Raw genomic sequence first — 22,840 nt, forward strand, 5'->3', positions numbered from 1 at the left:
GATATTATTATAATATTATTATAATGCACTTATATACAATAGGTTTATGCAGGATCAATATACAAGGATACGAGCCACATTCATGTTGGATTGCTCAATTCTTATCCAGCTAGTTTTCTATAGCACTGCATCAAAAACGTACTCTTCGCAATACTTTAAGTAGTGGACAGACAACAGCAGTAGAAGTCTAAAAAATGAGTCTAATAAAAACCAAATACAGTGCTCACTGAGTATATATACCTTCCTCATTTTATTTTTCAATTCCCTTTTTCCTTTCCTTTTAACTATGTCCGCCACCTCATACCCCATAAAATTCCATCCATCCGTAATCCCAACTCCGTCCAGAACCCATGCAGATGAAGTCAAAACCAAAGAATCCGTAAAACAATATTAAAAATCTCACGCCTTCCGCCCACGTACTTTCTCTCCTCCCTCCTCACCACCTAGCAACCTCCCTCGACCTATTCTCTCGTCTTTGAATCTACCACATTTAGTTTTGCGCCTTGTCAAAGTGATGTCATCACGCACGACGAGCTTTGTTGACTTCCTGGTTGCTGCATTTCTAGATATCATTAGCAAGATACTTTACATTGGAGGTTAAGTAAACGTCATCACATTCAATATCGACATTAAAATTAATCATTAAACAAGAATAGCAGAGCTCTTAATTTCACAATGTTAATATTTGACCTGTCAGTCAAACAATTGATTAGTTAAGCCGGATTAGCTAGCGACGTTAGCTCGTTAACGGGAATTAGCTAGCTAACATACAACAAGACATGATGGCGACGAACTACAACCAAAGGACGAAGGCCAGGTTGAGCGGGTAATGACAGAAGCAGGAAGCCTGACAACACTGCCTTCAAGCAGCAACGATTACCAGCGTGGCAGCCCATACTCACGGCGGGCACTGTGCTGCCAGCTTTTTTCGCTATTGGCGTCATCTTCACTCCCATCGGAATCGGCCTCTACGTAACATCAAACAACATTAAAGAGTTCGAGGTAGCCTTGAGCGAGTTTGCTAATACTATCTTGATACATGTATTTCCTTTTGTTTTCTAACGTTAAAGTGGCTATACTAGTCTAGTTTACCTTTAGTCGACTAGATTGAGCTATTTTATCTAAAGTTAACTCATTTAGATAAGTTACTAACGTTAGTCACATCACCTGTTGAATAATGAATGAAGTTCGGTCGTTAATTTGTAGTTAGGCTAACGTTTACAGCTAAATGTTTATTCCTAGCTATTGAGCTAACCGCTAACTTTGCTGACTTCGACTAACATTAGCCTAGTCATTTTCAATGTCTTAATTTGTCATTTAATTGTTCTCCGTTTCAGATCGATTACACCGGGGCTGACGCATCAAGTCCCTGCTTCAACTGTTCTCAGAACTACAGCTGGAACAATACAAAACCATGTACATGTTTTGTGTCCTTCGTACTAGATAAGGCTTTTGAGGTAAGCTGGAAAAGTAAACCGATTGATGCGGTGGTTAAGCTAAGTCGTTCTGGTGAAAATACTTGTTTTAAATTGCATATATTATATATATTGCATTGTATATATATATAAGTATTCACATCGCTTTACTTTTTCCACATTTTGTAATGTTACAGCCTTATTCCAAAATTGATTAAATTCATTTTTTTCCTCCAAATTCTACACACAATACCCCATAATGACAACGTGAAAAAAGTTTTTTTGAGATTTTTACAAATTTATTAAAAATAAGAAATCACATGTACATAAGTATTCACAGCCTTTGCCATGAAGCTCAAAATTGAGCTCAGGTGCATCCTGTTTCCACTGATCAACCTTGAGATGTTTCTACAGCTTAATTGGAGTCCACCTGTGGTAAATTCAGTTGATTGGACATGATTTGGAAAGGTGCACACCTGTCTATATAAGGTCCCACTGTTGACAGTGCATGTTGGAGCACAAACCAAGCATGAAGTCAAAGGAATTGTCTCGAGGCACAAATCTGGGGAAGGGTACAGAAAAATTTCTGCTGCTTTGAAGGTCCCAATGAGCACAGTGGCCTCCATCATCCGTAAAGAAGTTTGGAACCACCAGGACTCTTCCTAGAGCGGGCCGCCCGTCTAAACTGAGCAATTGGGGGAGAAGGGCCTTCGTCAGGGAGGTGACCAAGAACCCGATAGTCACTGTCAGAGCGCCAGCATTCCTCTGTGGAGAGAGGAGAACCTTCTAGAAGGACAACCATCTCTGCAGCAATCCACCAATCAGGCCTGTATGGTCGAGTGGCCAGACGGAAGCCACTCCTTAGAAAAAGGCACATGGCAGCCAGCCCGGAGTTTGCCAAAAGGCACCTGAAGGACTATGAGAAACAAAATTCTCTGGTCTGATGAGACAAAGATTGAACTCTTTGGTGTGAATGCCAGGCGTCATGTTTGGAGGAAACCAGGCACCGCTCATCACCTGGCCAATACCTTCCTTACAGTGAAGCATGGTGGAGGCAGCATCATGCTGTGGGGATGTTTTTCAGCGGCAGGAACTGGGAGACTAGTCAGGATTGAGGGGAAAGATGAATGCAGCAATGTACAGAGACATCCTGGATGAAAACCTGCTCCAGAGCGCTCTTGACCTCAGACTGGGGCGACGGTTCATCTTTCAGCAGGACAATGACCCGAAGCACACAACCAAGATATCAAAGGAGTGGCTTCAGGACAACTCTGAATGTCCTTGAGTGGCCCAGCCAGAGCCCAGACTTCAATCTGATTGAACATCTCTGGAGAGATCTGAAAATGGCTGTGCACCGACGCTCCCCATCCAACCTGATGGTGCTTGAGAGGTGCTGCAAAGAGGAATGGGTGAAACTGCCCAAAGATAGGTGTGCCAAGCTTGTGGCATCCTATTCAAAAAGACTTGAGGCTGTAATTGCTGCCAAAGGTGCATCAACAAAGTATTGAGCAAAGGCTGTGACTACTTATGTACATGTGATTTCTTAGTTTTTTTTTAATTTTATTTAATAAATTTGCAAAAATTTAAAAACTTCATGTCATTATGGGGTGTTGTGTATAGAATTGAGGAAAAAAAATGAATTTATTCCTTTTTTCGAATAAGGCTCGAACATAACAAAATGTGGGGAAAGTGAAGCACTGTGAATACTTTCCGGATGCACTGTAACGTGGAATAATTTGCCATATCGCAAATTACGAGTCATGCTTATCAGCCATGTATTTCAAAGGCCTACAATGCTGATCACTCGGTTCATTTGGTTCTTTTTTTTGCCATGCTGAAAATATAGATTTCGCACGTGTAAGTTTTGACTATCTTTTCATATGACTTAATGTTGTCATTTTGTAAGTTTAAAAAAAAAAAAAGTGTGTTTAATTACATTGCCTTTTTAATTGTCTTTCCAGGGCAGTGTTCATGTACTATGGTCTGTCCAACTTCTATCAGAATCACAGACGTTATGTTAAGTCCAGGGATGACAGGCAGTTGAATGGCGACACATCACTTTTGACGGTAGGCAAAAGCCCCACTAATGCAAGTCTCCTAAAGTAATTGCTGAAAGCTGGTTCTTTGGTAGCAGCTCTAGTCTCAATACTATGTTTCTTTGAAGTGTCTGAAGCAGCCTCTGTTCATCAAATCAATGCTTTGTATTCGTAACATCTTTAGTTGTTAACTTGATGCTTTTGGTGACTGGAATTATTTTCTTTGCTGTGTAAGATGTGAATATTTTCAGTGATCTCAGCTTCCTTGAACTCTTGTTTGAGTTTGTTTTAAATTATATCTTTTGACCAAACACTCTGTATAAGATATATTAGTCTGAGACCGCTAAATGCTTTAAGATGTATTAACTTTGTACTGTGCATGTTCTTGCCTACAGAATCCCAGCAAGGAATGTGAGCCATACCGTGCCGATGTCCAGCCCATTGCCCCCTGTGGAGCCATTGCCAACAGTCTGTTTAATGGTCAGGTCTTCATTTATTTATTCATATTTTTGGTCAGACCTTGATCTGCCTTGAGCTACCCAACAAAAGCCATCTGTGCTATATTCACAGAATGGAAGCTTACTCTATCACTGTTTCTGTCCTCTTGCAGATACTTTGGTGCTAAATTACATCAGTCTCAACGGAACGCCAATTTCAGTTCCTCTTGTGAAGAAGGGCATTGCCTGGTGGACCGACCAACACAAAGTTCAGGAATCCAGGGGGGAACAACTCCGATCTCATCACTGCATTCCAAGGTACTGAAAGTATATAAAGCAGTGGTCCTTATTCCTGGTCCTGAAGCGCCACAGGGTGTGCTGGCTTTTGTTGTTACTCAGTATTTGATCAACTAAAGCAGTTTTTTTATCATGTTCCTTTTTCCAGGTACAACAAAACCAATAAACTGGGCCAAGCCTGTTTATGAGCTGGATACAGACCCAGACAACGGCTTCATTAACGAAGACCTCATCGTATGGATGCGCACAGCAGCTCTGCCCACCTTTCGTAAGCTGTACCGCATTATCCAGAAGAACAGCATGGGTCCGACCCTGCCCATAGGCAACTATACTCTGGACGTGACCTACAGTATCCTGCTTACCTAATGGTGTTTGTTCCAAAGATTAGAAGCTGTTTTCTCTGGTAAATGTTGCAAATTATGGAGCAAAATGGAGAGGTGCTGGGAAGGTTTAGGCTGTAGTTTTGGGGGAAAGTAACATAATAATGCATTGAGTCAGATGTCATGTCCTACCCTATCAATGCTATCTTTGAAATGAGCTTCATTGTGAAAGGATAAGGCCGGCACAGCGTGTGCCTAACCCAGCTGTTTATCTAACCCTGTGGGTGTCGTCCCAGTGTTTTGCAACACAGCCTCCAATTTACTTTCCTTTACGGCGTAAACCTCAGACTACCCGTGCGCAGTTTCGACGGACACAAGCGCATGATACTCAGCACCATCTCCTGGATGGGTGGCAAGAATCCCTTCCTGGGCATTGCCTACATCACCGTCGGCTCGCTCTGTTTCTCCCTGGGAGTCGTCCTCTTCATCATAAACCACAAGTACGGGACCCGCAGCAACAGCGCAGACATCACCACCTGAGAAGACCTGCTGCTGTGGCCCACGATGAACCACCAGCTGAATGTATTGAAAGTATTTTCTGTGAACGCTCAAAATGGTTCACCCGGGGCCAATTGGTGTATTACATTGGTAAACTTAAGCTAGCTAATTGAATTGTTTAGAATTTTAGTGTATGTAATTCACTATACTATACTGTTTGCCATTCAACGGGCCAAATGTTGTTAAAATAACTGTACTGCTTAACTGTTAACTAGGTTGCGATATTGGCATCTGTTTAGAAAAAACTGCTGTGGTGATCTATAATAGAAGATTGTCTAGCTAACGTAGCTATCTAACAATATGGTTGTTTACCAATTAGCTGAAAACGAATCAGTCTACATCTTAGTTACGTTACCGTTAACGTTGGCTGTCTACTCTGTGAACATAATGAGGTTTATGTCGTAGCTGCTAAAATAGTTGACGCTTATGATATTCCAACACTACATGGAGCTAACATTTTTGTAGCTCCGAAGCACTCCGAGTCAAAACTGAAAGCTTGTATGAAAACGGTTAGCTAAGGCTAGGGTTAAATGCGCTGTATCATCCCCTCAGATGAACCAGTGTTAATATCTAACCGTGTTAGAATTATGCATGAACATGTGTCTGAAGGTTCAGTACTTCTATTCTTAAGTATTCTGGTCTTAGTCTTAGAAAACTTAGATTATATTGATGCAGTCGAAGTTCAAATCTATATTGATATGTCAGATTTAAATTAATTTATTTTGTTTGGAATAATTCAATGCTAGTAGTTAATGGTTAAGTGTGCACTTCATTCCCAGGTTCTGGATATGAGTGCATTATATTTCTCCCCCAATAGGCTGACAGATAAGTATATAAGATTGACTAATGGCTATGCATGTGGTGTGAATATTCACAAATGGCCAATGCAGAATTGGAGCGATGAGAGCAACTGCTTTGCTAATTGTACTGTTACGAACTTATCTCAAGACTAAATCAGAGGCACTTTTTCCCATGGCACATGGCTGTGTAATTTCCATGAAATTTGACAGGCCTGTGCGGGTCATCTAGTTAATTAGGCGACTGTCTTTTCATCAAGGATGCTCAGCTGGTGTATTGCCACATAAAGGTTTTATATTTAATTGTCAGCTGGACATAATCATGCAAATAGCTTTTTACCAAATGTTGGAAAATACCTGTGAGGTGGGTGTGATGTATAACCTTGTTCATTGCTTTCTAAAAATAATTGGTGATTTGCTTAGCTTATTTTATGCTAATTGCTCTGTAGTTACTGTGTGGCAAGAAATATGCACTACAATAATGATACAGAGAGCTATACTGGAATGATTACGGCAATACCACAGTGAAATTTTCTAGTCTTGCACATGTAGAGCTTATACATTGATATTATTTTCTTAGCTTTTTATTTCATGATGGTAATAACTAGGAAATGATATACATGATGTACTCCTGCATAGACACAGGCACAATAAACCTGCAATGAAATCCAAGCTACCACTTAGTGGATTATTTCATGGCAAGCAGCCACAAAGCTGTCCTCCAAAACTTCAATGTGTTTTTTATTTTTTTAATCCTGTTTATAGGAGGACAATGGGATTCCAGTTCACTTGAAAGGTGGTACCAAGGATGCTCTCCTGTACAGATGTACAATGGTCCTCACTGTTGTGGGTAAGGATATAAAATTGCTCGTTTGACCCTACTGTTGACTTCAGTCCAGGTTAGTTTGCTGGGCAGTTTACATGGCACCACAGACATTCTATAATATGCTAAATATCTCTAAATGCTGAATACATACAGCGCATATTAGTGCTCTGTGTATGTCATCACTGAAAACTGCATGTTCTTATTTACATGTTTACCTCTTTTTCTTTTTTTTCTTTTTTTTGACGTTCATTTCCGCTTATATTTCAGGAACCGGATATTTCTTCTATTCGTTGATCGACGTAGCATTTCCCAAGAAGAACTGAAGTGAAAGACTGAATCCTGTCCTGCTTTTTATTAATGTTAAATTACCTGTTTTACTTGTAAAGTATATATGTAAATTATCGGGGAGTTGGTCATCCTTCCATAACTACAAGTGGTTTGTGAATGGGATCAATATTTATTCACTAACAATCATGTATACCTGTAGATAATAAAAAGAAATATGGATTTATAATTTATTGTATCTGAAAAAACATGGCATTTCTGAAAGGTGTTGCAGATCAGACATACCTGTAACGTGCATGTAGACTTGCATGCCAAATTAACTTGCCTAAGATTGTAGACTATTGTAATTGGCTTTCTAAAATATTTAAAAGCAGAGGTTGGAACATTTCTTACTAACTTTTTACAGGTGAAGAAAAGTTAAATGGAGAAAAAGTAACTTATTTTGTTCCCCTTTGCTTCAAAACTCATAGAAAGATGACAGTCCTTTAACGAATTAAACACACAAGGCAGTCGTGTTCAGAATGATTTAGTTGTGTGGTAAACACATCGTTGCTCACAAGCAAAGGTTCCAATTTAGACAGCATCCTATATGGCATCGTTCCGCTTAAACGCGACCTAATTTGCCTTTCCAATTTACCACATTCATTCTTTGATTCATGATTGCCTTATACACGAAACAGTGTTTTACGCTGTAACCAAAATCTGAATCATTCTGTATATCCTTAGCCTAATGTCCTACCTGTTTAGATTCAGCTCAGTAATCCTAACCGTACATCTACTGAATTTTTTTTTTACAAAACAATGAAAAAAAGACTTGCATTTCAGAAAGAAAACCTATAGTTTGGCGGCACGGATGGTGCAGTGGGTAGCACTGCTGCCTCACAGCAAGGAGGTCCTGGGTTCAAATCCCCGTCGGCCGGGGCCTCTCTGTGTGGAGTTTGCTCCGGTTTCCTCCTACAGTCCAAAGACATGCAGGCTGGGCTGATTGGAGAGTCTAAATTGCCCGTAGGTATGAGTGTGAGTGAATGGTGTGTGTGCCCTGCGATGGACTGGCGACCTGTCCAGGGTATATTCCTGCCTTTCACCCAATGTATGCTGGGATAGGCTCCAGCCCCCCTGCGACCCTGTTCCGGATAAGCGGGTTAGGATAATGAATGAATGAATGAATGAAAACCTATAGTTTGCTCTACTCAAGTGGAATGTGCTGAAACGTAGCTCCAGTCTAGAGTACTTTACATGTTTAGCCGCTAGAGGGCCAAGTTTGCTAGGAAATGGATTGTCATGCTGCTGCCTGAAATACTGAGAAACGCGCAGACCTAGCCATCAGGTTAATTGATTCAGTTGAATGATAATGGACGACCGTAGTGTAATATCTACATCGAAATCGAGCGTCAAGTGGAATGGAAATTATTTGCAATGCATTTAAATGTGTTAACTAAATGTTAAATTCAAGCTTGTTCATTAAGCCTGAGCACATTTTCTAAATATAGCCTAGTTTAGTGAATTGCGAAACAATAATCTGCCGCATCTGCAAAAACTTGATTTTGCGGATGACGGCACTGTAGTTTCAGCGAATTTAGCCTATAGAATATGTATTTATCTAACAGTCGAAAACGATAATATATTTAATCTCATGCGTCATTACGACTGCGTTTAATATCAATTCAACATAGAAATTAACAGTTATCATTTTATCTGTAGCCTACTCGCACAACTCTGTGATATCGGATTAAATATTTGTCTTTAAAGCCACGGTGTTTGACACGTGGTCATGTATGTATGAACAGTGTTCTGTTAAAATTTCGCAAACACAAATTAACACTAAAATACTATATTAAGTACGGATCTCCTAAAAATGCGTCATTGTGCTAATTTTGCGAGCGAAAGACATCTTCCAAATGCAGATGCTAGCTGTCTGTTCAGTAGGCTATGGGGTGGAAGACCTGTGGCTTAAACACTCAGATGACCATCACTGCAAAGGAATGTAGACAAGTATGCAGACGTTTCCAAAAAGTATATCCCAGCTTTTTTTTGTTGGATATATCAAATTATGGCAGGATTCCACGCTTACTGAATGGCGTAAGAGCTTACGATAGTAAAACGAGAGTTGGGAACTGCCCCCTATTAAGTAGCAGATTGTGGGGAGATTTTTCCCACTTGGAAAGAGGCTTCCTTTCTGGGACGTCTGCAGTCGGAACTCTTAGTAATCGTCTGCACGAACCTGCCACCTCTTCTGAAGCTCGACCGCCAGATTTCAACAAGGGCCTCTCCGAAGAAGCTTGGGTTTTCTTTCTTTTAAAAGATCACTTAAAAAAACGTCCACAGGTTAGCATCACATTTTATTTCAATGACTATATTTTATCTCAAAGTAGCCTATTTGTTAGATCAATTATGTTACTGCTAGCGCTAAGAGCGATCAGAATTATATCATCGTGCATTTTCAGGTTTCTGTATATAATGTAGAACAGCTGTATTGCTTTTGAAGTATGCGTTTCGTTATTCATATGTGCTCATTCGCTTCAAGTCAATGGTCTGAATTTGTCAACGTAATCTGAGCAAATAGCGCCTAATTTAAACGTCTATGGCCCCTCATCAATGGAAAAGAAATGAATTAAAAAACGCAATTTAAACGGACTATTTCACGATGTATTTATCTGTGAAAGAATGCTGGATATCGTCATTGTTGGTGGTCCATGAGAGTTTTATTAATGTAGGACATATTGCATTTTTGCATCTCTTTTGTCATTTTTAATAGACTACACTTTTAAATAGGGACTTTTTATCCATTTCAATACTTGGCTGACACTCTTATCCAGTGCTTCTAGAGTTGGGGGTAGGCTACTAGACTATAGCTTGGACAGAATACACCAGAGGATTTAAGATAATTATTTGCGAATAATCTGTTGTATACTTTATTTGTTGGATTACTATTATCTGATGTGGGTAAATTGGCTTGGCATCAACTTTTGAAATGAAATTATTTAAATTTAGCCTTTTCTAATTTATGTCATGGATCAAGCATGTATGCTATATACAATTTAATATATTTCACGTTTGGCTACTGCAGGTTTTTTCTTTTTATTTTTTCTTTTGGTGCCGCAGATTAACATATTGTCTCCTAATCCTACTTAATTTAATTTGTCAGTCGCCTATATTAGCTAGTAGGCTATATACTGTATTGGCATTAAAGAGACCTTAATCGAATATATGCAGCCTATATAACTATCGGAGGCGTGCTGAAGCCATATAACTATCGATTATCCCGTATTTTCTGAGCTGCTACAGGCTACTTAAAATAGATTATAGAATTAGATAACGTGTTGTGAATATGTTCATCTTTAGAAATGGGTGGCTTATTACGGTCTTTAAACTGAGTTGCATTGCCTAGCCTATTGTTGAACGAACTTCTGGATCCACAATTTTGTTATTAGGCTGAATTATTTACCAGCGGCGAACAAAAAAAAGTCTCATCCTATTGCATCGACGTGTGTGGATTGGGAAATGCAGTTTCTGATTTGAACGCCTTTTTTTGACGGATTCGGGAAAATGCATTGTTTATTTTCATAAAAGCCACTTCAGAGACATACTCGTCTAGAGTAACTTTTCTTGTGTTCCTCTCCGTAGTTCATTCATGTGCTGCTGAGCCAGAAAGACTAAATATGAAGATAAGGCTGTCTTTGGCAGCGGTAGCCCTCCTGGCTGTACTAGTAACCTGGGTCGATGCTCAAGAAGGTAACGTAGGCTAATTTCCCGTACCCTTCCAATGTGATCGATTTACCTTGTCCTAACGGGTTAACGGATTGACTTCCACTCTAATATAGATTCGAACCGCAGTTCTCTCTCTCTCTCTCTCTCTCTCTCTCTCTCTCTCTCTCTCTCTCTCTCTCTCTCTCTCTCTCTCTCTCATCTCTCTCTCTCTCTCTCTCTCTCTCTCTCTCTCTCTCTCTCTCTCTCTCTCTCTCTCTCTCTCTCTCTCTCTCTCTCTCTCTCTCTCTCTCTCTCTCTCTCTGGGAATGTCGAATATGGAATATGGTGCTGTGAGGTGAACCTCAGTCCATGAACTGGATTGATATTTCCAGACTTTACGGATGCTGTTTCGGTTACTAATAACCTCAGATGTAGATAGTCAAAACGACACGAGCACAGGTGTGTTATGTAGAATTGGGGTTGATTGTGCCTGCCTAGCTGCCTAGTTGATTGTGCCTGCCACTCCAGGCGCAAAACATCTGTCTGTAGTGTATCATCTTTGACACCAGGTGGCGCCATTTGGAGATTTATTCTATGGTTGACCAAGAAATGTTATTTTCCTATTGTGAAGGTACCACATTCTATCCTAGTTAGACCAACTGGCCTATGTACTCAATGTACTTTGGTAACAGTCATTCAATAGTATCACTGTTGGGCATTTTCAATTGAATATTCACATATACATGTTCAAAGTTCAAAATGTATACATTCTTAAGTTTGACAAATATGTATATTTTTTAAAGATTCATATACTTTTAAAATAGTAGTCGACATTGTGCAGAAAATATGAGCATTGATATGAGCTAATAAGTCATATTGTGAAATTGGGAAACAGAATGGAAATATTTACTCACCCCAAAATATTTCTTAGGAACTTTTACTTTACTACCCGAGAATTAAAAGTTTTATTCACAGATCTCTTTATCAAAAAATAAAATCGTATGGATGCTTGTGCCAAGAAAAAACGCGGTGTCAGGGTGAAAATGTTACAGTCCTAAGAGAGTATGTTCCGGAATGTGAGAGTGAATGTATGTGTATGCGCGCGCACATAAACTTGGTATTGAGCTGTGAAGGAGGACATGGGATTGGTCCTTTTGGAGACAGAAAAGGAGCAAGCCACGCCCATTGAGTTGATCTGCCAGGTTGGTGATCGTCCTTTTCGATGTCCACGTGACAAATCCGGCTGTTGCTCAGGCCATTTGTTGTGTGCCTGTGTGTTCAATTTGTTCTTAGCTGTTGAGCTTCTCAACAGTATTTTAGAATGATATTCTTGCTTCCAAGCCTCCATTTCGAGCAGCTTGCATGCTTCTCATATGGCGAAATCCCACTTCTCACACCAGTCTCTGCATGCCTCTTAAGTTCTCCTTCTAATCACTCCTTGCCCCTTAGCAATATACATATGTTGGGCATTAAGTTGTAAGGATAATTTACTAACATCAATAACATTGCTTTAATTATCTTGGATTTAACATTACAACTAACATCTGTTTTCTTTAGATATATCTGTACTATACTTGTATCACTTAATGTAATATAACAAAGGACTAACAAATTAGCAATTTGTTTATTGAAGTTCCCTTTCTAGATTTCTTAATTCTCATTATTAAGATTTCTTGTGATCATGAATTTGTAGTATATAATAATATAATTATAGTATATAATGAGAATATACTAAATATACAAAAAAAATGCAGCATGTCTTGCATGAACGAGGTGGAATACAGAAGAATATCATTTTAAAATATTATTTTGGTCTGTGTGTGTGGTCCTTCTTGTACATGGAGATATTTGTCAAGTGCTTCAAGTTGTTCCAAACAACTTTTCATGTACATTTGCATGATGATAGGAAGACCAGATTCAATGTAAACAGCTGCCCATACTGCTATTGTTTTTTATTTTTGGCATTTTTTGTATGTGTTTATTTTTCTTTTTAGTATAAATATGTTCGTATTTCAACTGTCGTCTTTGTATTTTATTGTGCTAGATTTTGTATTTTCTTCACATATCTCTTTGAGGGAAAAGAAAGTACACAAGTGTCACCTTTGACAAACTGTGTATTCTTTCAAGAGGTTTGCAATGGATGTGACTCTTTGATATGTAACTGTCAAAAGAAGCTGAGATCCAAAAATGTGTGGATCGGATGTTTCTCAGTTTCTCTTCAGAATGATCTGGCATACTGTGAGTCCATTGTATAATCAGTAACCCACGACTTGAAAAATGTGATATGTTCTGCTGTTTCAATTAGCCTATGTTACATGGGAGCTACCCATGTTGGCTAGTTGGGCATGTGTTGTGTTTTCTGCACTCAGCATGTGTGAGATAGTACATTTGATATTTACAGCTGTGGGGATTTTGTGCAGAATTATTGTGTATTGTGTGTTTTGTGTATTTCTTGTGCTTGAGCTGTTGACTGTGGTCACATGGTCAGGCAGCTCAAACAGAGGTCATTTTGGGCCAAAATGGTCTCTCGGAGCTGCTTCTTCACACATTGCGCTACCTTCGTCGCCGCCCCAACAATGAACTTGCAACCTTCAGCCCAGCCCTGAAGTGGTTATCGTTGGGAACACATTATTACAAATGCATTGCATTGACTAAATTTATCACGATACATTTTACTATTAAATATCTTTTTTAACAAATGAGGAATTATTACTAATACTGGTTTGTTTCTTGTTTACAGTTCAACCCCCCTCAGACTTGAAATTTAAAATTCTCAATGAGAACACGGTACAAATGTCATGGAAGGCACCATTGTCAAGGATACAGGGCTTCAGAATACAAGTGGTCTCTGACACAGGTAGGTGGTATTTGGCTCTTCTTTGCTTACGCACTCTGCTTGTGTTGGAAGCCTGTATAAGGTTTGCATGAGCATTCCCTCGGTGCTATTTTAAACCCTTGTCACACGCTGCTAGTCCACTGAAGCACTCACTGCTGGTAGACAAAGTAACCCTTGTTTAAGTCATATACATATACTGACATAAAAAAGATACAGATATTGTTATGAAAATGAAGACCATTTTGGCCATTTTATCTTTGTTGTTGAGATAAATGCTCCAACAATGCTCTTACTGTATTTAAAAAAATTATTTGCATAGCAAGGAGTAACCAGTCAGCCAGTCATCTCATAGAGAGGAGACTTTTACTGGAATATTTATGGTAGTTAACTTTGCTCTGGGGAACAACATCAACCTCCCTGTTGGGCCCTTGAGCAAGGCCCTTAACCCTGCATTGCTTAGTCTAATCAACTGTACGTCGCTCTGGATAAGAGCGTCTGCCAAATGCCAATAATGATAATCATTAATAATGATTAATGATTAATGATTAATAATGACCTCCCATAAAGGATTTGTACCCATACCCTCAGGCCCAGTGTATGGTGGTCCAACGTATGTTTCGTTTTACTGGTGTATTATACATATTCTCACAAAAACTGAATACCAGCACTATCAAAATGATAAGATTTCATTTGTGAAGGTGCATACAAGTGAAGGTAGCCATCTCTTTGTATGAAAGTCATTGACTTGTGATCTCTGTATTCCAGATGAACCGACTAAAGAGCTAACACTCCCTGCTTCCAGTACACAGACTTCTATAACAGACCTGAGTACCGATCTAAAATATGTTGTCACCATTACTTCCTATCTTGGAGCAGTGGAAAGTTTGCCCATCTCTGGCGAGATTACAAGTAAGTCTGATTTTCTTAGAGCAATATATCACAATGCATAACATCAGAAGGTTGATACAGTTTTGGCACACAGGAAATGGTAATTTGCTCTTTCTATTTCTCTTTATTGTTCCTCTTTATTTGCCTGATAGACACCGTAATGAAGTTTGTGCAAAAAAACCTCTTTTCAATGTAAGGCCTCTGAGTTTTTAGAGTGCTACTTTAGTTTCTTAAGCAATGTTTTTTTATTGTTTATTTTAATCATTGTTGTAACATATTTTACAGACAAATTTGCTTTGTACTGAAGTTTCAAAGAAAACAAATGCCTGCAAAAATTGTGTTACAGGAGTTACTTTTGTGCCAGAGCTGACATAAAATGGTGTTTGATAAGCTGTCGATGACAGTGCTGGTCAACGCAACAATTGGCCTAACTGTCACTTCTCTTGTGTTTCAGTCCAGGCAAGCAGTGGTAGTGGACCTTCTAGAAAACCACAGACGGCACATTCAGTTAGTGAGTATATTACAATTATATTAGTGTTTTTTCATTAGTACAGTCTTCCAGTTTTTCGATCCAGTGGGATTTTTGAGGGTATGTATTTGACACGGAAAACTTTTGCGTGTCAGAATTCAAACAAAACTTTACATATCAGACCTTGATCATTCTGATCTAATGCTCAGAAGAAAACCAGGAAACCAACAGCCATAGCAACCACCTTTACTTGGTCCCATCTTGCCTTGAACAAACCCAGTCCTGAAATTCGAAAAGAAGTGGAAAAGCGCAACAGATCAGGAGATCAGAACTTTACAAGCGTAATGTGCCTCTCCCCTCAGTTAAGAATGCAGAATGGCTGGGGTTAGATCACACATTTTCCTGCCTGGAAAATGTCCTTCAGGGCCAGATGTACTGAAGCAATGAGCTATGCACAATGGGTTGCAGTATTATTACAAGCAAGTTGAGGTCTCTTGTCAAAGTGAATTTTTTAATGCCTCCGCCTCCCAAAATTAACCTAGTTTGTCTTGGTACGTGAGCCAAATAGGAGTGACTGAGAGATTTTACGATGGGACAAGCTATGATACGTTTGCTGCTTAATTCTTTCATTTTTTTTACATTTACCTGGTCCTGGGAGTAATGAAAAAAAAGTCAGCTTTAAATATGAACTATGGAGAGATTAATTCCGCTCGGTAAATCAAAACGTCCCTGCTGACTGCAAGAGTAAAAACAGGACTCACAGGATCAAAGCTTGCTGTCAGCATCACATGATTCATCTCAATTATTTAAATTTAGCCAGTCAGAATGTTCCAGAAAGGTCGAGTGATACGCCATTCTAAGTAAATACCATGGAAAGGTTTTGTGATTATTTTTCTTTTTAAAATAAGATGGTAGCAGCCAACTTATTTTTATTTTAGGTCACCATGCAGTCCTATTAAAAAAAAAAAACCCAAACATACATGGCCAGCTGTTATGTTCATAAACAGCAAAGATCACCCCCACCCAAGAAAAAATAAATACATTTTCTGCATCTCAAGAGATTAAAAGTAGTAGAAAGAGGGGGACATTGATTAGTGTTTTGGCTAGATGCTATTCTTTTTGCTACTCACACAAAGTAATTCTTGGGCTCTCATGTGGCTGACCTCAAAAGGCTACTTTTCCAATTTGCTTACACAACAACAAGCATTCTCAGTTATCGGTATATTTAATTTAAGCAAATTGCAAATTGGACATGCTGTCCTTTTTGCAAAACATTTTTCTCGTGCTCTGGTCAGATTATTTTCATTATGCACGTCTGCCACTATTCCCAGGATGGGCTATTTTCAGTGGAAATCTCTGCCCGTCCACCCCCAGACCTGACCAGTGTTTCCCACCCTGTGTCCCCCCCAGAGTGCACTGCGGGTGCCATCGCAGACCTGGTCTTCCTGGTGGATGGCTCCTGGAGCGTAGGCAGGGAGAATTTCAAATACATCCGCAGCTTCATCGCGGCGATGGCGGCTGCCTTCGACATCGGAGAGGACAAGACCAGAGTGGGCGTGGTGCAGTACAGCACAGACACCAGAACGGAGTTCAACCTCAACCAGCACCTCAAACGAGGCGAGCTCCTCCGAGCCATTAACAACTTGCCTTATAAAGGTGGAAACACCATGACAGGTACAAGTTCATAATTACCCACCCTCTATTTGTTGAACCACTCATTGCCCTGGTGTAAAATCCTGCTATGACCAGCTTGAAATGAAAGTATAGCTTCAGCTGGTCAAATGTTGAGTATGGAGCTGGTCTGAGTTGGCCAACCGACCACCAGCTGTTTCAAAACCTAGCTTGAGCTGTTTTTTCATCAGGGTGCAGCAAGTGGTTTTTGTGCTAACCAAACCAGATTCTTGAAATCTTAGTTAATATGACATTAAGAAAATGTTGGAAAGACACCGACACACATGTAGAACAGGCACTGACAATGAGATTTGTCAATGAGTCTGACAGTGAGTTGGACAGACATTTAACCTCACACATTGGACAGACATGCACAATCGCAAGTCAGACAGACACTGATGCTCGCTGTTTGGAATGTATTTTGGTCCAGGACGTCTCAGACATTGACAGCTGGGTTCCACAGTGTCTTCGCTGTTTATTGTTTGAAGCTGCTGATGGGAAAGTTCAGCCAAGCGTTCTGGAGACATGGCCAAATGCTGTGCTTGCAGGGCACAACCCCATATAACCTCCTGCCAGCACTTTTTGAAATACTGCTGATAGAGGGTCCTGAAAGTTTCCCTACCTTTTAAAGATGGAAAATTAATCTAACAGTGGCTTCTAAAGCCTTCCAAAATCAAAATTAAGTGCAAAATGCCCAGTGTAAACATGAATGTCATGATTAGTAAACCTTCTGTCCAACAGTGGACAGCCATTTTAGGATAAAATGGTTTGATTTTGATGAATGCAGGAAATGTCATCTGATGTTTCTAGGCGATGCCATGGATTTTCTATTAAAAAACGCATTTACTGAGGCTGCTGGAGCCAGGCAGGGGTTTCCCAAAGTGGCCATGATTATCACGGATGGAAAATCTCAGGACCCCGTGGAAGACTATGCCAAAAAACTCAGGAACAGTGGGGTTGAGATTTTTGTCTTGGGTAAGTGGCTACTTTCCTGTTTTCCTTTAAAAGTAAGCATTTGTTTGTATCAGACACACAGATTATTCATTATGTACACACGCTTTCTTGTCAATGTTTTATTTGTATTAAGAGCCAAGATAACTAAAGACTACTGTATATTTTATTTAAAATTTTTATTGTTTTCCTTATAAAGGTCAACTGAAAATGATTGGCAATAGTGACCTGACTTCTAACACTAGACTTCCTATTGTAAAGCAGAACTACTATTCATGAGCGCAGCTGGAATTTATTCAAAATTAATAGGGTGCAAAAAATTCACTTGCTCCACAATATATACACAAATGAAATGGTCCAACTCATTTTTCATATAATTTCTTATTTAGCTCATGCTTTTATCCAAAGCAACTTATAGCTGCGTGGATCTTATCATGGCTTCCCCGGGCTTGAACCACCAACCTTCCTGGTCCCAGTCATATACTTTAGCCACAGGCTCCAGGCTACCGCATATCCCTCAGTTGCCTTTACAAGCAGTGTTTTATTGGTGTTGACTTTCCTTCATAGATTAGGCAGTCAAGTCATAGCTGTATGGAATATCTTCCTTGGTTTATAAGACACTGTACATGCTACACCTAGTTTCTGTTCTTTGTCCAATACAGGGATCAAAGGAGCAGATGAGGATGAACTGAAACAAATGGCCTCCTCTCCTCATAGCAAACATGTCTATAACGTCCCAAACTTTGACTTGATCAAAGAAGTGCAGCGTGCTCTCATCAGCCATGTCTGCAGTGGTGTTGATGACCAGATGCACACCCTGGAGAGTGGGGAAGAATGTAAGCTTTTCGTCCGAGCGATTAAAAAACGGTTATATAACATTCGCTTCAATTTCAATGATGAGAGACAAGGCTTGTGGGCACCACAAACTTGAAATGAACAGGACATCAAAAGAAGAATGCTCTTTGCTTTCTCATTCTCCCAAGCTGTTCTGATTGCTTATTCTTATGTCTTTTGCTGTTGACCCCAGTGGTGGAACCGGCCTCAAACCTGCACGTCACAGAGATAGCCTCTAAGTCCATGAGAGTGATGTGGGATGCCTCCTTGGGGGATGTCACAGGTTACAAAGTCCAGATGGTCCCGATGTTAGCGGGCAGCAAGCGACAGGAGCTGTATGTAGGACCCAGTCAGACCTCTGTGACTGTGAGGGACCTGTCCCCGGAAACGGAGTATGAGATCAGCCTATTCGCCCTGAACGGTCTGATGCCCAGCGAACCCATCATGGCTATGGAGAAGACCCAGCCAATGAAGGTCTCTGTAGGTGAGGATTTTCTATCTGCCTAGTTAAAAAGCTCAAGATGGCGAATCTACACAATCAGATCAATCAGTACACATTGAAGTCAACAAACAAGGTGAAAGGGCAAGTGGTGTTTAAAACACCATTAAAGAAGTTTTCACTTTATTTCTTACAGTTAGATATAGTTGAATTCCTATTATTACCATGTTTGTCTTGCCTATGCTAATGAATTCCAGTAGACAGAAGACATTTGTTTTTTTATCTCCTCCTGCAGAATGCTCACTCGGTGTGGATGTACAAGCAGATGTTGTTCTCCTGGTTGATGGCTCGTACAGCATAGGATTGGCCAATTTCGCCAAAGTGAGAGCCTTCCTAGAAGTTCTGGTGAAAACCTTCGACATCGGACGAGACAAGGTCCAGATCAGTCTGGTTCAGTACAGTAGAGACCCACATACCGAGTTTGCCCTGAACACGCACAATGACCTCGACGCTGTGGTCAAGGCGGTACGGACGTTCCCATATAGAGGAGGCTCCACAAACACGGGGCGGGCCATGACCTATGTTAGGGAGAAGATATTTGTCTCAGCCAGAGGGGCGCGAACCAACGTGCCACGCGTCACGATCCTCATCACGGACGGGAAGTCCTCAGATGCCTTCAAGGATCCGGCCACGAGACTGAGGAGTACCGATGTGGAGATCTTCGCTGTGGGTGTCAAGGATGCCGTCCGCTCAGAATTGGAGGCCATTGCTAGCGAGCCGAAGGAAACCCATGTCTACACTGTGGAGGACTTTGACGCGTTCCAGAGGATATCCAAGGAATTGACGCAGTCCATCTGTCTGAGAATTGAGCAGGAACTTCTAAATATTAAGAAAAGGAGTAAGTACTGGGATATTTTAAGACACTATAGAATTTTGATATCATTTGTTGAATGTAGAACATTTGTTGAGGTGTTTTTGGCTGAAAACATGCTTGTATGCCAACCTTTTAGTGAAATATTTTAATCCGTGCCATTATTTCAACACTTCTGAAATATTATAATTTTGGCTTAAGAAAACTGGTTGGTGTGTTCCGCTGCACATAAATTTTGAAAAAAGCAATCTGCAGTGCACTTTGGCCCCACCCAAATCGTGACATCATACGTATATGTACATACATCATATGTATATATGTCAATCAGATATTCAGTTGGAAAATTGTTGAAAGCCACAAATTTGTCTCTTTAAATTAAAGAGTGGTTTTCAAAGTCCTGCCAGCTGTTACAGATCAATAGGAAATGGAACACTTCCGGCTCCTGATTGGTTAGAGAATACCTTATGCAAATGAGATGGGCACATCTACTGTGCCCACCCCAGAACGCATTTTAAAAAAATTGTGTAGATGGTGGAGCCAGGCTGAAACAGTGAGTGCAATTACTAAAAAATAAATAAATGAAAAAAACATCTCCTAGCAAGAAGAAAAATAATATAATTTCCCCATATACCAATAACACAATTTTCTGAATTTTTTATACAGCCTGTCTTTGTATTTATTTAAATGTGCTCAATCATCTCTGAAGGCACTTTATATCAGGATCTCACAGGCAGTTGCCTTAGTCTGTGCTGTCCATGTGAACATATAGCAAATACTTCTCTAACTAGATGTCCTGCAAAGATTCCCATCATAGCTCCCATACCGTGACAATTGTGTAACTAGATGTTTGTTTTGCGGCAGGCAGGATCTTGTTAAAAAATCCAAGTGCACTGTTATTCACTTGTCAAATGTAACGTATGCATTCTTAACGTAAGGATGTTGTCAGAATATATTGTACTCAAAATCCATAGGTGCATGTCATACTGTACATGCTTAAATAGCTTTAACAATGACAGAAGTCTGAGCACATAAGTTCCAACCAGAAAGTTTCAGGAAAGAAGGACTGTACTGTTCAAAACTGTAACGGTGAATGTGTTGCCCATTTCCTATATTTCATCATGGCATTAGTCAGCTGTCAAACGTCATTAGTTGGATTTGTAAATTTATCTTAATTGGCTTAATGATAATGTCTCAAAGAAACATGTGCTTGGAACCCTCAGGACTGGTTACATAATCTGTTATTGATAACTGTTTATAAACACTATAGCAACGAGAGCTTAGCTGTTCTTTTGACCTGAATTATTCCACAAATTCTCAAGCCACACCAGCCTACAGTCCTGTGACCTTTGCTCCAGTTGAAAGCTACACCTACCTATAGCTTTTTCATGGCTTGAGGCTTGACAAAACTGTCAGTCTTTCAAACGACGCTTTTGTCATGACCAAGGAATTTAAATCAGGCCGAGGTCACCATCCTCTCTCAGTATCCACAAGCTGCTTTTGCTTTTGGGCCACAATGTGTTACACACATGCCATGCCTAGTTTTCTCAGGACCAAACTGAGGGGAAATAGTAAGCCAAACATGAGTCAATCTACATTACGAGTCCTAAAGGTATTCGGTGCTACCAATGTGTTGCGTAACTCAGTCAAACTTCAATTGTGCATTATATAATCATTATATAATTTCATTTTAGGACATCTTGCAATTTCCGTGCATTACTACTACGGTAAAAAATTAAGTAAATTTTATAATGAGATGATGTGTCTCCCTTCTTAGGCTTAATTGCACCAAGGTCGCTGACGTTCTCAGAGGTCACATCCAGGAGTTTCCGGGCCAGCTGGCTCTCAAACAGCACGAACGTTCTGTCCTACTTGGTGCAGTTCAAAAATGCAGAAGACCCAAATGGAGACTATGTGTCCATTTCAGTGCCTGGGGACACTTTAACCACTGTCCTGCCCCACCTCACACCCCTCACCAGATATGAGGTGAATGTCCTCGCTCACTATCTATTGGGAGAAAGCTATCCTTTGACAGGAGAGGAGACCACATTAGAGGGTGAGTGTTTGTTTTTCCATGTGAAGTTGAACTTTTCTGCAATTTGTTGTACGTCGCTCTAGATAAGAGCATCTGCTAAATGCCTCTAATGTAATGTAATGTAATGAAATGAGAATGGGTTCAAACATACAGCTGAAATGAATGTCTAGTTGTTTCCACAGATGTTAAATATGAAATAATGTTAAAACTGATATGAAAGATGGCAATTAGGAATAATCTCTGACAGACAGAGCCAGAGCTGCAATAGGCAATAGCAGATTAAAGAGCCAATGGTTGCGCTTGTTTGTCTTTGGATAGACAGTGGCCAAATATATTTGCACCCCCCAACCCAATAAAAACTAAAATAAGAACTTGTTGAAAATATATATTGTTCAAATACCTCACCTACGTAACATGCCAAAACAGGGCACCCAGTCTTGGTGTCATGGCATTTGGCCTTGGACTCCAGGGCCTCAAACTGCATAAGTGACAACAGTCCTTCTCTTTCAGAACAAGGGTCGGTGCGGGGCCTCAGGGTGTCGGAGGAGACGACAGACAGTTTCAGGGTGTCGTGGGATGCGGCCCCAGGGGCGGTAGTGAGGTACCGCCTGTCCTACGTGCCGGTCAGCGGGGTTACGCCGAGACTGGAGACTACCACCTCTGGCCCCGAGACCAGCATCGTGCTGCGAGAGTTGCATCCCTCCACCAAATACCGTGTGACTGTCTCCCCCGAGTATCAGTCAGGCCTGGGAAGGGAGAGGCAAATTGACGGCACCACTAAAGAAGGTTAGCTGCATGCTCCACGGTCTATTCATTTTTGCTCCCTCACCTCCACAACGTAATACTACTTGTGTAGTTTCCTGCAAGACAGGAAGCTGAAGATCATGGTCTCGAGTGTGTATTTGGGTGTGCATCAAATTAATGAATGACTTCAAATTGATCTTTGTCCATGTCTCGTGGTTTTCCATGCAGTGTAGACAAGGCCATCTGTTTGATTTTAGTATTGATATTAAACTGACATCAGTTTCTGAAGTTATAATGCTTACATCAAAGGGCAAGGAAATGATAATATTAACATGATAAGTGATGAATATTAGCATGATAAGACAATATCTGCGCTTTGTGTTGTAGTAGGTCTATTTTTCAACATGTGTGACCACCTGTGAAGCAATATTAACATTTTGACTTTGT

General features: G+C 40.3%; 1 protein-coding gene and 1 pseudogene across 1 annotated transcript in view; both read left to right on the top strand.

Moving 5' to 3' along the window:
* Nucleotides 1-514: 514 nt before the first annotated feature.
* Nucleotides 515-6,019, top strand: LOC133128300 (cell cycle control protein 50A-like; annotated as a pseudogene).
* Nucleotides 6,020-10,612: 4,593 nt separating this feature from the next.
* Nucleotides 10,613-22,840, top strand: part of col12a1b (collagen, type XII, alpha 1b) — an 80,666-nt gene continuing 68,438 nt past the window's right edge. The window contains exons 1-11 of the mRNA XM_061241129.1: nt 10,613-10,703; nt 13,399-13,515; nt 14,260-14,403; nt 14,837-14,893; nt 16,262-16,525; nt 17,333-17,497; nt 18,136-18,309; nt 18,501-18,791; nt 19,042-19,644; nt 21,392-21,670; nt 22,160-22,435. Coding sequence (XP_061097113.1) covers nt 10,631-10,703; nt 13,399-13,515; nt 14,260-14,403; nt 14,837-14,893; nt 16,262-16,525; nt 17,333-17,497; nt 18,136-18,309; nt 18,501-18,791; nt 19,042-19,644; nt 21,392-21,670; nt 22,160-22,435 — 2,443 coding nt within the window. The 5' untranslated portion in view covers nt 10,613-10,630. The remainder of the gene's footprint in view (nt 10,704-13,398; nt 13,516-14,259; nt 14,404-14,836; nt 14,894-16,261; nt 16,526-17,332; nt 17,498-18,135; nt 18,310-18,500; nt 18,792-19,041; nt 19,645-21,391; nt 21,671-22,159; nt 22,436-22,840) is intronic.

Source organism: Conger conger, chromosome 5, assembly GCF_963514075.1.
Source record: "Conger conger chromosome 5, fConCon1.1, whole genome shotgun sequence".
Taxonomy (NCBI): domain Eukaryota; kingdom Metazoa; phylum Chordata; class Actinopteri; order Anguilliformes; family Congridae; genus Conger; species Conger conger.